The 16,724-nt window shown below is 43.3% G+C and overlaps 1 protein-coding gene across 1 annotated transcript in view; it reads left to right on the top strand.

Annotated features, from left to right (window-relative positions):
* Positions 1 to 13,163: 13,163 nt before the first annotated feature.
* Positions 13,164 to 16,724, top strand: part of zeb2a (zinc finger E-box binding homeobox 2a) — a 48,674-nt gene continuing 45,113 nt past the window's right edge. The window contains exon 1 of the mRNA XM_080838837.1: positions 13,164 to 13,316. Within this exon, the coding sequence (XP_080694963.1) occupies positions 13,244 to 13,316 (73 nt within the window). The 5' untranslated portion in view covers positions 13,164 to 13,243. The remainder of the gene's footprint in view (positions 13,317 to 16,724) is intronic.

Below are 16,724 nucleotides of genomic sequence, written 5' to 3' on the forward strand. Positions count from 1 at the left end.
ATGAGGTACAATGATATAGTTTGATGTTATATTACATAACCAGTTTCTTTCGTAAAGCTGCCAATGCTTCTTCTTCTCATATTCTCTCCCAAACTCTCAGTGCAACCCCGCCCCCACTCTCACTCTGCTTCTGCACAACTCCTCTAGATGTCTATAACTATAACTATAACTATTTTGACAGTTTTTTATTTTTTTATTACAATTTACCTTTGCCAATCACCAATACAGAAAGTGGAGGTTTGGAGTTAGCATATTTAGCTTCCCAGCTAACAGAATAATGAGTTCAGCCATGTCTGTGTACCTATTTGCTTACACTTTGTAGCTTTTAATATTGGTTTCCTCTATGTGCTTCCCACTGCAAAAAAGCTCAAAATATAACTCTCTCTCATGTCAACTGTCACCAATGGAAATGGCCACCGTTGTCCAGTCAAGAAGGAACTCAATCGCTATCGACAGAAGACAGTTACCCTACCTGCTAACATGTCTTGATGATTGTGAAATAAATCTCTTGTTTCGTCCTGTGCAACTGCAGATTAGATGATTTGAGGGTGTAGAATTTTTGTACATTCATTCTTTTGGCAAAGATTGTTAGTCTCACATTAGTCTCACATTAGGTCACTGAACTTTTTGAGAGTCTTTAAATATCAGCAAGCCAGTTATTACACTCAATCGACAGTGTTAAACTTAGTCACAGAGAAACAAAATAGTTGATCCTAGGTGCCAGGAGGAAGCCTTAAAGTGAGAGGAGTAAATCAAGCTGCGGAGAGAGAGTCAGTCGGGCACTGAGGTGGGAGACTTTTGAAGGGCTAACTTTAATGCTGATGGAGGGAGGCGGGGTCTTCCAGGAAGACGGCTATAAAGCCTGGGCGTGGTGACAGCAGGGATGACATTAACATGACCTGCCAGATCCTCCCAATCTTGCTTGCTCTCTGCAAACACACGTGCACACCTACACACATACACATACATGCACACAAAAATGCATGCAAACCCACATAGCATATGGTTTATGTATAATATTCATAAACATATAAAATATTGTGTTTTATGTGAAGTGTGGCTGTTGGAGAATTGGGATGGTTCTTTACAAGGGCCGATTGAAAATAATTATTAAAAGTTTTGAATGCAAATATGTTGATATTAAAGATAACCCTACACAATTGTCTTTAGGGTAACCAAATGTAGCCCCTGTAGTAGTTATGGATAATAACTCTATAAATTATATAAGATGATAGAATAACGACTGATAAATTAGCAGCCTCTGAAATGAACCAATGAGTGGTAGTTAATATCAAAACAGATACAAGGCAGGCACCTGCTGCCAGCCGGCCATGAGAACCGTCTCTCCGCTGTTCTGATCAGGGTCCAGTGGGGGGGGGAGGGGGGGGTGGCAGAAGGCCCCCGTCCAGAGTGTGAGAGGTGGTGCATACCTGTGGTTCCTGTGGTTCCACTTTCCAAACCTCCCTTTGGAAAGTTTGTTGAATTATCGGATTTGAAATATTAGACGGCTTGTTGATTTTAAATTACAGCCCCTAAATTGTCGGATTGCCCTGGAGGAGCATGCAGAGCGTGTGTCCAGTGGAAATGACATAATTTCTGTATCGCAGGCAGCGCATGAGCTGCCGGGGGAAAATTGAATAAATCCGTCTGGACTTTTTCTCTTTCCTCTTCGGCGAAACCCTGGCTTAATGTATCTGTCGTCGCTCTAATCAAAGGAGGATACCTTTCTCTCTATTCTTTGCTCTCCTTTTCCTTAAGATCCTTTCAAACAGAACAGTCTCTTTCCACACATCCACACGCACACACACACACCTCGAGAGGGTTTTTGTTATGATATCACAAAATGAAAAAACTCCTCTTTGGACAGTACCTCAGTGATCCTCTTGGCTGAACTGGGAGAGGGAGAAAGAGCGAAAAAAATCTGTTTTGCTCTCCTCCTCTCTCTCCACCCACTCATTCTTTCACTTCTTATGTCCCCTGCTAAATCTACCTGACAGCTACCTCACAGGTAGTGGATAATCCCTAACTGAAGCTTTGTTTTGTTGTCAGAGCTGGCAGAACGAACAGATGAAACCCATATCCCTTATTTGTCAGTGAGGAGGAGGAGGAGGAGGAGGGGAGGGAGAGGTTGCTGTGGTTGTTGATACAACTGGCCTACATCCCATACGCTTACTGTCTTCTTTACAGAGGAGTGAATTGAACCTTTGCTCATCCGGATTACCCGCACAACAAAGTCTGGAAGGCCTGACATGAATGCCGGGACACCCCAGGTGGTTTGCCGTTGTGCTTGTGTGCCACATTCTGTGGCTCACGGTAAAATATCACACTCCACCATCCATATTTCACAATACATATCCTACATACATATATTTTTTTCAACCTTTTATTCCTGAGAAAAAAATATTTCTTGTAAACAATAAATGGGCTTGTTGCATGGCTGCTTCCATTCTGTTGGCATTCCACAGGCATGTGCCACCTAGGAGGGGAGCGGTGCTGTGTGTGTGTGTGTGTGTGTGTGTGTGTGTGTGTGCGGTGCTGTGCTGTGTACCCGGAGGTTGGCCTCTTCTGGCATTCCAAGGCCCTCTTGTCCCACTGATATCACCCACTTTGTCTGACTATCACGCCTTGCATGTACTTCCCTTTTGAGCAAGTCAGTCTGATAATGACTCGCAGTGTACCTCTATCTATCTCTCTCTCTCTCGCTCTCTCTCTCTCTCTCTCTCGCTCTCTCTCTCTCTCTCTCTCTCTCTCTCTCTCTCTCTCTCACTCACTCACTGACTCACTCGCACGCATGCTCACACACACACACACACACACACACACACACACACACACATGCCAGCACACCCTGAGGCAGATGCCCAATCACACCCCTGAACACATGTTCACCATGGTATGTGGCGGTGGTAATAAGTGGCCTCTGACATCCGACAGGCTTCCCTCTCCCGTCCGTCAGACCTCACCTCACAACTTCCTCCCAGAGATAGACTCCCCTGCTTCCTGAGGACGGCCTCAGAGGACGGAGCTGTGATCCGTGCACAATGCGCTGGGCCCACGCACAGTTACATTATCAAGCCCACAGGCTTGACAGGAGCCTCTGCCGCATGTTGATACCTAGCCCAGTCCCAATGCACATCCTAGATGGTTTCCGTATTTTCTGCCTTTATCTTTCTCTCTGCCTCTCTCTCTCACTCAAACACAAACACAAACACACATACACACACACACACACACACACACACACACACATATAATATACAAATTAAAATATAGGCAATTTGTCTGGGCATTTGAACTGAAATTTCTGCTTTGCAATTTGACACTTGTGGATGAGTGTGACTCAGTATTCCAAACACAACGCACACGCCAAGTCAAAGCGATGCACTTGAAAGCAATGAGGAAGGAAACCTCATGTTTCAGGATGAGCCTTTTTTTTTTTTAAAGCCTCCCACGCTCCTGAGGGGAACGGCAACGGCGTCTCCCTGACAGTTGTGCCGAAGTCTGCATTATCTCCATGACCTACGGTCAGCGCTCCCTGGCTCGGACTTCCAGCCTGCCTCTGCCGTCAGTTCACCTTGCCCTTGACGGCGGAGAGGGTGTCAGGACCTCCGCTCAGAAGAGCTGGATGCTCCTGTCACACGATGTCCTGCTGCACAGAGGGATGTTCCATGTCAAGTGCTTCCCCTCTCTGTCCCTCTGTCGTCTATAAGAAATGTGTCGGCAGAACAGGCGCTTGTTCATGCGTGTCTTTACGGGTTGTATCCATTGGGCCCCATCATGTGTGATCACCAGATACTATGGTTTTGTGTTTTTTACGTCTTCTTGTATCACATTCTTTCCCGTATCTCGTTTTCTTATTTTCTACATCTTTTTTTCTTCTTCTCTCTCTCTCTCTTTCTCTCTCTCTCTCTTTCATTGGCCCTCTCCTTTGTCAGGCTTTTCAGGACTCTTGAACATCCGGCCTTCTTTATCAGCAAACAAGAGGGCAGTTTGACAGCCATGAAGAAGTGCCAGCAACCGCCTCGGGAGTAAATTTAGCCCTGGCCTGACAGCCTGTCTATCCACATGTCTGACAGGAGTTGGCTGCACCACCCTTGATTAAGATGCAGAGCTTCTGTACAGCAAAGGGCCTCTGCTGTTCAAACTGCAGGAGGGAAACCAGTCGTTTATCTCCATTGTAGTTTATGTTTCACCATTATGGTTCTGGAAAGTTTAATGATTCCTTTGTTTGAGGTAGTTAGTAACTTTCTCTTCATGACCATGAGCCTCCTCATTCACCATAAACAGTGACCTTGACCCAGCTGACTTACTGTAGTGACACAGGGTAAATTAGGAAGTGCTTAATACTTTGTAAATATGGTGTTTTGGATTTCAAATAACTTTGCTCCTCATTGTTCTATTTTTAGATCAAGTCGGAGCGGCTTTTTGTTTTTGTACTCAAAGGGGGGTGACACTACTTTGGAGGAATTTGCCGCTCAGGAAAGTAATGCCATTCATAGGGTTGGTGAGAGCTCTGAGTCAAGGGCTGTTAACCTTCGGAAATCCTGCACTGCGATTCAGGTGAAGTGGCAGTTTGGAATGACTAAGTAAGGCAGACGGTCGTGTAGAACGTTATTATTTTCTCTTTCTCTTTAATGTTACCCCTCATTCCCTCCCCTGCTCTCTTTCACAGTGTAGCAATCACCTATTTTGGTCGTCTATTTCCTTGTTGTCGAGTTGAAGGCCTTTTATGATAATTAAGTGTCAGACCACAGAACTGAAACTGTTTCGTTCCTTTGGTGGTGGGGTGTTTCGAACATCATCATCAGATAAACATTAATAGCGTGCAGCAGATGAAACAAAGCACTAAATGCATGAACCATTTGTCTGACAATTAGGCCATAGACCGTCAGAGTTACTACACGGCACTGTGAACTGCACCGGGAGGTCTCACTGACCAGTCTCTGTGTGTTTGTGTGTGTGTGTGTGTGTGTGTGTGTGTGTGTGTGTGTGTGTGTGTGTGTGTGTGTGTGTGTGTGTGTGTGTGTGTGTGTGTGTGTGTGTGTGTGTGTGTGTGTGTGTGTGTGTGTGTGTGTGTGTGTGTGTGTGTGTGTGTGTGTGTGTGTGTGTGGTGTGTGAGTGTGTGTGTGTGTGTGTGTGTGTGTGTGTGTGTGTTACAGCAACTTCACTTCACCTGAAAGCACAGTGTCTTTAGATATATTGGCCTCAGCTGAATGGAAACGAGTTTAATGCCCATGTGAACCAATTCCTGCTCTGCTTTTTCCTCTCCAACAGGAAGGCTCTTAGTTTCTTCAGTCTCACTCATTCTTTCGGTTTCAAACTTCATACGTCAGTGAAGTAGCTTTGATGCATTATGTGCGTTAACAATAGGAAGATCGGAATCAAGTTTTGGAATTGCATTAAGGGCCAGAGGGTCCTGAGGGTAAGTCACCTGTTTGCCTGGGTGGGTATTCCTAACCTTAGCATCTCCAAAAATAGGCACGGTAAGGTATTTGTATTAGGATTACAGTTTTAAAAAAGTGTTTAAGCTGGTAAATATGTAGACACAGGAATGTGTGTGTATTTTTGAATGTGTGTGTGTATGTGTGTGTGTGTGTGTGTGTGTGTGTGTGTGTGTGTGTGTGTGTGTGTGTGTGTGTGTGTGTGTGTGTGTGTGTGTGTGTGCCCATATGCGCTCCACTGGAGTGTGCATTACACCACCTGGTGCAGATCACAGGAGCTGGGCCCGTGTGATAAAACTGTAACAGGTGCACAGTGGCACGAGAACCATCCCCCTGAGCGCACCCCCCCCAGCCCCCCTACGCTGACCTGACAGGTGTCCAAGTTTGAATTTCAGCTCCTGCCCCTTTAGCCCATGAGCTTGTGACATTGGTATTAGCCATCGACCTGATTGCTATCCCACAGATGTTAATAGCTGGCTAGGTACACTAATCCTCCTTCTCAGTGCACTGGACCTTAATAGCCAGCTAGGTACAATAATCTCTGATGGCAACATTTGGTCCACCTTAATCTGCAGATGTATTAGAGTCGGAGGGAGGAGCGGTTAGGGGGTAGGGGGGGGGGGGGGGGGGGGGGTCGAGAGTGGAGGGGGTGATCAGGCAAGGGAGGAATTACACTAATCAGAGTCGGCCCCTGCTGTATAAAACTGCCCATTAGGCTTAGCAAGGCATAGCAAGCCCTCTCGCTGCCTGGGGGGTCTCACATCTGGCCTCATACAACCCCTGATTGGTGGTGGGGTCGACTTTTTTTAGAGTGCAGAAAGAGTGGCATTATAGTTGGCTTTAGGTAAAAAAATAAAAAATAAAAAAAACACAGCCCAACAGCATAATATTGGGATTAATCGCTCTGAGATTTATGCAGATTCTGTGTTGATTTCTGATGGAGCCCGGCAAGCATGTCTGGTCACCTCAACGTGTACACGGGAAATTAAAAGGGCACAGCACTCCAGTGAAGCACATCGTTTGCGCTCTCACCTTTTGTTTGTATTCAGCGCGTTTTGCGGAGTGGGGACAAGTGCCCGGAGCTCCCTTCTTCTCTCCTTCCAGCTCTTGAACCCTGCGTGGGCCGTGACTCACTAATGACAATTAGACCCCACTTCAGTGACTCCTTCAGCCCTCCGTAATGAAAAGTGACAACACCAGATGAAGTGGTTTTTAGGTTGGACCTCGCTGCTATTCTTTTTGTAGTGCGTCTTTTAACGCAGGCTCATTCCCATGGAGAAGCCCTGAAGGCTTGGTTCACCTATTCATGTACGCTACAGTGAATGTGTTTAAGTGTGCTAACAAAGAGGGCTGATTAATATTAAGGAATTTTTTACAATTTAACAAGACAGCATGCTCAGTTAAAAACTAATATGACTTGCATTCAAATGTAATGTAGGTATGATGTGTAATGCAAGGCATAAAAGCAAGATGTGTGTATGTTCACAGTATTTTATTGCTACTTTGCAAAAATGATTACCTCAAGTGTATCTATTAGAAATCTGACTTTTAAACAGATCCTCGAATGATTTAACTCAGGAACTGACTGCGGGTAAAAACCTACGTTGAGACACAAGATTGCAAAAGTCTGAGGTAGAAGACACAAGTGAGTCACAGGAGGGAGGAAGCAGCACAGTTAGGTTTGGCAAGACTTGGTGTGGCAGGCAAAGGTCACAAGGTGACAAAATAAACCCTCTACCTAGATAAGAAAAGGTGAGGGGTCTTGGCATATTGTCTCTCACCTAAAGGTCATGACCAGATCTTACATTCGGTCCCTGAGGTAACACATACTACTACATTACACTGGGCTGGAGAGCATGATTGCAACTCTCTAGAATGTTGCCAGTTTTGCCCTATTCAAATTTCTTCAACTGTAACAGAAAACCTGTGAAGAAATAAGTGATATGTATTGATTCAAATATGTATCTAATGATAAACAAGTAAGCAGTGAAGGGAATGACATTTATTTCAGACTCTGGCTTTCAAGACTAATGAAAGAGGGTCCATGCCGTGAACATACTTGATAAACTCCCTTCAATGAAAGCTTGTCTGCTTCTGAGACAATAACTGTGAGAAGTCTGTGACTTCTCCCATGAGACAGGATTTCTGATCAGGATTTACTATGTAATGCTTACATAAACCCAATCCCTCAAGAATGGCTAGGCTAAGCCATGATCGTTTATCCACTTTGGACAATTCCTGACTTTTAAAGAACAGAGAAGAAGAAAAGAAAACATGAGAGCACAGTAAGACTTCAGGCACAAGACACTGGCTTAGCTGTGCGTCTGCATGCACTTCTGTAAACAATGGGCACATGCACCAGTGTATGCTGTGCATGAAAGTTTGACTCATAAGATGAAATGCATGTCTCAATTTGCAGGGGATAGCACCTTCTGCATAAATGTCAACCCACTGTCTGACAGTGCAATGTGACAAATAAAAGATTGATTGAGTATTGCTGACCTCCTTAACTACACGGGTGCATTTACAAGCAGTAACATTTACTCTCTTTTTTTGGAGCAGGAGGTCTACAGAGCTTGATGTTCATCCTACAACCTTTGCAAGAATTCTCTGTATTTCCTGGCCTTTGGTTTTAATCTGCCCTCCCTCTTGCTAGGATTAGTTGCTAGCACTTGCCCCCCCCCCCCCCACACACACACACACACCACCCACCCCCCTCACTCTTCCCTCCCCCTTAATTCACTCCTTCTCTTTACCACTTACACCAGCATTACAGAGATAGATAGACACAGATTAGCGATGTGTTTATGTTTGACAGCAGAAGCTGGATTAGGTCATTCATGTGGGGCGCAGAAGGAGGTGGAGGAGGAGACACTGGGGGAGCAGCCTTGTGCTTATGAGTAAGAAAGCATGGCTGTGTGTGTGTGTATGTGTGTGTGTGTGTGTGTGTGTGTGAGAGAGAGAGAGTGTGAGTGAGAGTGAGAGTATGCGTGTGTGTGTGTATGTGTGTGTGAGAGAGAGAGTGTGTGCATGTATGTTTGTGTGTGTGTGTGTGTGAGTGTGTGTGTGTGTGTGTGTGTGTGTGTGTGTGTGTGAGAGAGAGAGTGTATGTGTGTCTGTGTGGGTGAGCATCTGGGCACAACCCACTTCCAACTCCAATGTCAAGCCATCAACCACTTCACCCTGCAAACCAGACCAAAGGTTGAGCCTTGACACTGACCTCCATTGTCCAGAGTATGCAATGTATGTCAGGTTAGGTGAAAATAAGACTTGACTGTTATACAATTAATAAACGACTAAGATGAAAACTGATCTCACTGCCACTGTCTTTCTCTTCTCTCAGTTAGTATAGATTTTCAGAGACATTCAGTAGGTCTATACAGGCCAATCTTTTTGTCTCGTGGTTGCTTTTTAAAGCTGTTCTTAAATGTACTGATGATGGAACAGAGTGTATAGGGATATATACTGTATTCTGCATTCAGTGATTAATGTTAATGGATGAATATAGGAGTTGACATGAGTTTGTGAACCACAAATGTGGTCATAATTGTCCCCAAAAGATGCATGTTGTTCACTCCAATGATATCTAATTACGTTTTTTTTTTTTTTTAATATATATTTATATTTCACTGCAAGCATGCATCTATGCAATTATATAAATATGCGTCTCTGACAGACAGACAGAGACAGGAGCAGGAGTAAGACAGAGAGAGAGATTATTAATATAGGAAATGAGACTTAAACCTTTTTGTCAGGTTTCTGGTGAGCTGACCATCTCTTTCACTTCTCCTTTGTGTTTCCAAAAAAGTTGATCTATGGTGATGGTGTGACAGCAACGCCTGATGCACTCACAATGCTTACAGTAGGCCCACCTCAACTGGATGACTGTTATTTACTGTAACTAAGCATGATGCAATGCCAAAGAGCATCATACATCTATATTTCCATAAATCCTAATATTGGTCCATTGTGCAACAAGATTTGACAATGATAAAAAAATGGTAAAAATGTATTCATAACTATAGACATAAAATTAACTTTTAAATGTTTGGGAGTCTTTTGGTGTGTGTGTGTGTGTGTGTGTGTGTGTGTGTGTGTGTGTGTGTGTGTGTGTGTGTGTCTGTGTCTGTGTGTGTGTGTGTGTGTGTGTGTGTGTGTGTGTGTGTGTGTGTGTGTGTGTGTGTGTGTGTGTGTGTGTGTGTGTGTGTGTGTGATGAGAGTGGCCTTTGTGGATACTACAGTTATCAGAAGTGGTGCTGTTCAGGATTTTAACCACAGTGAAACGGCTGTAACTAAACCCTACAACAATCGTGATTACACATTTCTGACGACAAGCTTCACTGAAATGCTGAATGCAAGAGAAAAAAAAATATAATAACAAACTATGCCACTTAGATTCTTTTGTTTGTGCGAGAATATGCTTGGAAATTCAGAAGGTGTTATCCAGTACTTGCTTTATTCCACCTGTTTCGTCTCCGAGAGGTAGAAAGCGATGTTGAATCCACTTTCTCAATCAGTGTGCGCATTACACAAGACATGATAACACATAGAACGCGGCACTGAGCCTCTCTTTAAACTGTCGTTTTCTTTTGTTTTAAAAGAAAATGGGTCAAGGTCTTACAATCAGATCTATACCCATAAACGCCCGAGTTTGTGTTTGTTCACAGTGCACTGTAATCCAATTTCACGCCATACAAGGAACTCATGGCGGTAGAGAAAGTTAAGCAGAATGACTAGGATAAAGACTATGGGATTACTCCGAAACATTATTCGATTTTTTTTTTATTTCAACGAAAACTTTTCTCAGACATTAAGATGGATACGTCTTCTTCAATGTTGTGATTGTCTTTATTATACAGCAAAAAATAATAACGATCAAATATTACCATAATTCGACAGTTTGTCTTAATCAATCACAAAAAAAAATCAAAACCCAGAAAAAACAGCAACGAATGACTGAAAACTAAAAATATAAACGGGTATTTGCATGCAATTTGGGTGTCGCTTTAATTCGCAGTTTTAACGAATGCAGTCTGCCAACTGGCTCTGCGGACATTAGACCATTTTGGCAAGCAATTGATCAATTAAAAAAGAATGCATGATGCAACACGAATGTTGTGAATTATTCTAAACACTGTCTCAACATTTTAAATATTTAATATAATATAAAGAACGGAAACACGACATAAAAAAATAATTCCATAAATGGCCTATTCATTATAGTGGACCGCCATGCAGGCTATTGATTCAACCTTATGAGTGCACTTAAACATAAAATAAGCCTGCGACTGCTCAGCAGCATGGGAGTGATTCGATTCGAGGGGGATGCGATTTGCAACGACATGCATTTCAGCATCGACTAGGCTATGTGTTAAAACAGCCCTGCAAGGAAAACATGTGTACCAAAAAGGCATTGGTAAAATTCAAGCACTTTACAGGTAGCCTACTTGTGTGTTCCAGAAAAGTATCTATATGAAATCAGGCTGAGATCAGGTTATAATACCTGTGCGGTCCAGGTAGCAAAATATGTCTGATATCACGCAGTGAAAGAGATACACCACCTGTGCACTCCGTCAAATGACTTAGCCTATGAGGTCACCTGACGGGCAGAGGTGACTACCTGTGCACCGCCGAAACGCAAGCTATCTTACTGAAAGCAGGGCGCTGGATGTGGCTACAGGTCTGGCAGTCATGGGTCAGTTGATGCCACAAAACCATGTTTGCCCCCTGTCATCCTTGTGGTGGGAAGAGCCGTGGCACGCATATCTTGACCAAATCTTTCAAAATATACATTTCACTTAAAGCCTTTCTGTTAAAGACAACGCGTGATCTGGACGTCTAGAATACGGCTAGATTTGCCAAACGACACCCTCACGTTAATGCTTCTCAATTATCCCTCCGCGTGAAGATAGGTGGCGTGTGTTGCAGGGTCTTGCGCCTCTGTATCACAGGGAATAAAGAGAGCGAAAAAGTGTCATTAGAGGAGGCGTAATACGTCAGTGCGTCCTCAGGTCTGTTCCGTGAAGTGGCTGGAAGAGATCAGTCCAAACCTGCCCATCAGGAATAACGGTCCCTCGTCAAGCTAATTCCAAGGCATACACGTTTTACAAAGAATCCTCATCGCTTCATAACATTCTCGGCTTATTTTCTTCCCATCTGTCAGTTTGGAAGATTACATAAACAGAAAAAACGGGTAGGTGTACTTTCACATTTCTTCTTAACTATGTGTAAGTGGCATTTCGGCAACCATTAAAAAAAGTTCTGTCTTGATGCGATGGTACAGGTAAAAAAAAGGTTGAACAGACTTTCACCTGTGTGCAGGTATGGGAAGGAGTGCGATGCGCCGTTGGAAATGTACCTGAGCGTAGTTGTCGCCCATGATGATTTTATTGTATCATCAGGCTATGCGTCAAGTTTGATGGTGGGTTATTACGAGGTGTCTTGCTGGAACGATCGTTCCGATGCCTCTGAAGCCTAAATGCTCTCCGTCGCTATTCCATCGCCTGTCGTTTTATCAGAACATAGAATTAGTTAACTTTCTCAATTAAAGCAGAAGTTCTGATGTATTTCAGTGATGACAGAGGTAAAACAAATTATCCTCTGCAAAAGCTTGGTCGAGATGAAAATGCTGCGGTTAATTTTTTCGTATGAATGATAAAAAGCATCCAGTTTTGTTAAGCAGCATCCAATGGTGACAGTTTCAAATCAGAATCACTTCTGATAGCTCTGTGGAGACGTTGAGACGTTGCAGCATACATGTATCCGCGAGACCTTTGGCTTATTTATTTGTTCGCTTGTCATGGCTCGTTTCCCATTCTGACAAAACAGAAGTGGAGACACATGTTCTTTAAATCTTTGCAGTTTCAGGTTTGGTGTACACTCTGACATAATGTATCAGGGTATAACCTCTTCGACTGCCTAGAATAGTGCATAAACAAACATTTTCAAAATAATGTTTAGGTCTAGATAAACTACTGGACGTGTATAACTTACTCTCTTCGGGGTAACAATTACAAAGGGCACTCCAATTAAATTATTAAGTACTTTTCACGTAATTAAACTACTACTATATGCTGTATTCTTATTTGTCAATTAGAGTGGGGCAAGGGAGGGGGTGGGGGGGGGGGGGGGGGGTGTGGTGCAAGGGATGATAACCTCAAAAGAAGTTCTCAGAACTGTTGCTGAAGTTAAAGTTATTTGTGAAAAAAGGTTGGAGGATTGCACATTCGCTGTTTTGTGAGACCTACAATTAAATCATTTCGAGTGAGTACACAAAGAGATGGGGCACTTTCGACCTGAGCATTATACGCTACAACAGTAAAACTTTTAGTAAAGAACACTCGCCTAGTTGTTGCCTACTTGTCCACAAACTGCAAAAGTTGTACAGGGTGATTCCCAATATAAGCTAAATATGTTTTGTTGCCTTAAACGAGCCCGATCTTGAGTTAAGCTATCATCCCGTACTGGGACTGGTATCAGAGGTGTTGATGTTGGTATGAGTGTCCGTCCCCCTACGCTTGCTGCTCAATGCACAGCCGCTCTGTCCGAGCAGACACTTCAAAGACACAGGCGACGTACGACGGACGTGCTTCCTCCCTCGCGTTAACCTCTCTACAGTCGGACTCCAAAACGAGAACTTTTAAGTTAGATTCGACCATCCTTATAAAACGGAATCTATCTGATCTGAGTGGACATTTGTTGCCGTTTTGTTTGGTTGTTAGATCCTACCGGAGCCTGCGTGCTGCGCTGTCTGGAGGAGCGGTGCCCATGCGGACTGCTTGCCATCTGACCCGCTCTTATCAATGAAGCAGGAGAGCATGGCGGAGGGGCCCCGGTGTAAGAGGCGAAAACAAGCCAACCCAAGAAGAAAGAACGGTAAGTAACGGCAATGTGTTGATTACATGTGATAATTTAGCTTACTGGTAGGGTACTGACACTGTCTACGCAAAGAGTCGCGTCCCCTGTCTTCCAACACTGCGTTAAGAATTGTCATCAAAAAAGTGGAAAGATGTGATCCGAAGTACAACGCTAAAGTTAATTTGGACTCTTAAGACTTTTAAACATGTTAAAATGTTGATGTTTGTAACAGACGTTCTTCAAAAACGTGTTCACTGAGCTTGGGAAAAGTTCTGAAAGAAAGCCTGCTAAGTGCGGTGTTCTAGGTAGCACAAGGGCTGGAATAACGGTCCCAGATAGTGTTATTATCTTCTAGGCAAGGAAGGAAACCGTTATGTGAGCGATTGTGTGTTTGGATTGCAAACGTTTTCACTGTCATGTTATACCCTTGGAATCTTTCACACAGTTTTTATTTTTTTTACAGTAGCATTGTTTACTAAAATGCATTTTGCTATTTGTATAGCCTGACCAGTTCAATCGTCAATTATATGACCCCTGAACAACTTAGACTTTGCGAGGGTTATGACTCTATGAAGAGTGTCTCTATTCTCTTTTTCGAAATATTTCTTCATAGTTCTCGCTTATTGTGACTCATTCAATCAAGTTGGGATTGATTATAGGGAGGCTGCTATCGTGTATTGTTGTTAGCTCAATGGCATGTTGCATCATAATAACTCCGAATATTATAAACATTTCTATTTTGCGTAATTCTAATACCCGGATTATGATGTGCAAAATGTATGCTTTTATGTGCATTTTTCTATTAAATGGATTTTTTTTTACGTTGTACAATATATGTTTTTGTTTATGAAACCATAGATTTTCGGCACTAAACAGGGGCCTATTTCATTGAGCAGTGGGTGGCTATTAAATGCAGATAGTGACGGTTTGATTTAGAGTGGCTTCGTTTACAGATTTATAGCTTGGCTGCCACGCTCATGGTCCCCATATGCCTTACACAAAGTTTGTATTATGTTTTCTATATTAATAGTTGCATTTTCAATTTGGTACCGACTTTTCTGCTATGCCTGACCCCGATTCTTTATTAACGTATTGATTCAATATAATCAATCATTGTCTGTTAGCGATCGTGTGACTGAAAGGGGTAGATTGTGTCTTTACAGCTTTTATTATTATAATTGTCTTAAGAATTAAGAAGCAAGAGTGTAAAAAGACATTTAGAGGTTTGTTTTGATATATGGGTCCACAAAGGATTAGTCCATTTTAGATCAGTGTTGCTTTGGAAACAAAACAAGTAGGCTACAGCTGAGATGAGTTCTCTTTTTACAGTCATTTGGAAGGTTTCGAAGAAACGTCTATTCTCACTTTACTTTTATTTAAAGTATGTTGTCATTTACGACAAAACACAGGGATTACCAAAATGCCGATGATAAATCCAACCTGCTATAACATGCAGTAGGCCAGAGAGTTATGAGTGAGACTACTCCGGGGAAGAGTGATGTGGCGAAGTTGCTTTCAGAGCTGTAGCCTATCATTTCGGGCCTACTGTCCCTCGAATCTTCAGCATTTTTAGCTCATGTTCAACCTCGACACATTTAAATACAGCCCATGAATGTCTTAAATATTTGTTCTCTAACAGTTTTCATACTGATTTATTGATTTGGCTGAAGCCACCTGCGAACTGATTATCATTTTCTGTTCTTTTTTTTTTCTTCACTTTCTGAAATCTGGTTTATGATGGATGAGCCTTAAACTAGTGCATCTTGTTGTTGTCAAGGATAGTTGGGTTGAAAAACTGATAGCGGAATATAGGCCAATTGTTAGTCCGTTGCATCGTTTGTGAAATTATGTTACCGTTGCAATTAAGTATACACATCGTTTTTTTTCAGGTGACAAATCGACAGTAAAATGAGTTAGTAATAGTATAATATCAGAGGTGTAACCCCCAAACTTAAGCATCCCTCTCCACACACCACCACCACACCTCACTCCCAAAAGTCCCCCTCGCCAGACCCGCCAGATCCGCCCCTCCTTTCCAGAGCCCGATGGGAGGTCACATTAGGCCCTGTGTGTAACTCGATATGCGCAAAGCTGCACGGTTGTGTTGTGGTTCTCAGTTACCCCCCTCCCTTCACCCCGCACGCACACACACCACCGCCATAAGAGCGGTGCGTCACATCCAGCTGTGCGGGGTAGCTTGGCCTAGTACGCGGGCGCAGCTGTCAGAAACGCTCGGCTGACTTTGCCAAACACTCCAGTCAAAATGGCTCGAGTTTTGCTACTTTGTATTCGCGACGGTCTGTTTTAAAAGTGAGGTTACTCTTTGTGTTCAGAAGATTTCCCAAATATGTCTTCTTAAAATAAGATGGCAAGATTTTATTATTTTATCAGTAATAGCTCAATTGATTTTGTTTATAAATTAAGTTTAGGTTTGTTACTGTGATAGGATTGCTGAAAAGCATTTGTTCCACACCAACATCTCTTACTTTTTCTGTTAAAGGAACATTGTGTGCTGTTTACTTGGAACTATTTGCAAGAGGTTACCAGGTTCACGAGTGCCTGTAGACAATGGGATGTCATTGGAGTGTGTCTCATTGACATGCTCGTATCGTCAGTGGTACCAGGGTGTCCAGTGCGCCATTTCTGTCACATTTCTCACAAAGGTGCCATTGTACCCAGCTGCTGAGGATCTTACCTTTCATAAGACTCTTTTCGCCTCCCCTGAAAAATGGTGCATGTCTATGTATCTCATAGGGTGTAATTTCATTTAAATTTAAATTTAGCAGATGAAGTCAGCTACTGACAGCTTGTTAAGTTGTTGCCTTTTTCACAGCAGCGGAAATCTATTTACCCATTGGTACACGCAAGTGAGTGTGCATGCTTGCATACTTACACACTCATGCACACACACACACACACACACACACACACACACACACACACACACACACACACACACACACACACAAAGCCAAAATGGTTCTCCTTTGGTATGATCTTCACTTTCGCTCACATCAGTGCTGACCTGAATGCCTTTCATATCTGCTGCTCCGCTGTGCCTCACTCACTCACTCACCCCATCCCTCCCATCCCTCCTCTGTCTCTATCTCTTCTTCCCTCCCTCCCTCCCTCTCTCCCTCCTCCGCCACACACCCTCTCAGTAAACACCCCCCGAGGGCAGAACAAAGAAAAGGAGCTCCTCTCCTCCTTCTTAATCACAATTCAGCCCTTTCACTGCCGCCAGGCCGCTCTCTCTGGCTTTCAGCATCCCAAAGCCGGAGATGAAAAGAGGGAGAGAGAGCAAGAGAGAAAGAAGCAGTGAGAGAGAGAGAGAGCGAGAGAGAGAGAGAGCAAGAGAGGGAGAGGGAGAGAAAATGGGAAGGAGAGACTGAGAGTGTGAGGGAGAAAGGAGCGGGGAAAATGATT

This window comes from Sprattus sprattus (genome assembly GCF_963457725.1).
Source record: "Sprattus sprattus genome assembly, chromosome: 5".
NCBI classification, from domain to species: Eukaryota; Metazoa; Chordata; class Actinopteri; order Clupeiformes; family Clupeidae; genus Sprattus; species Sprattus sprattus.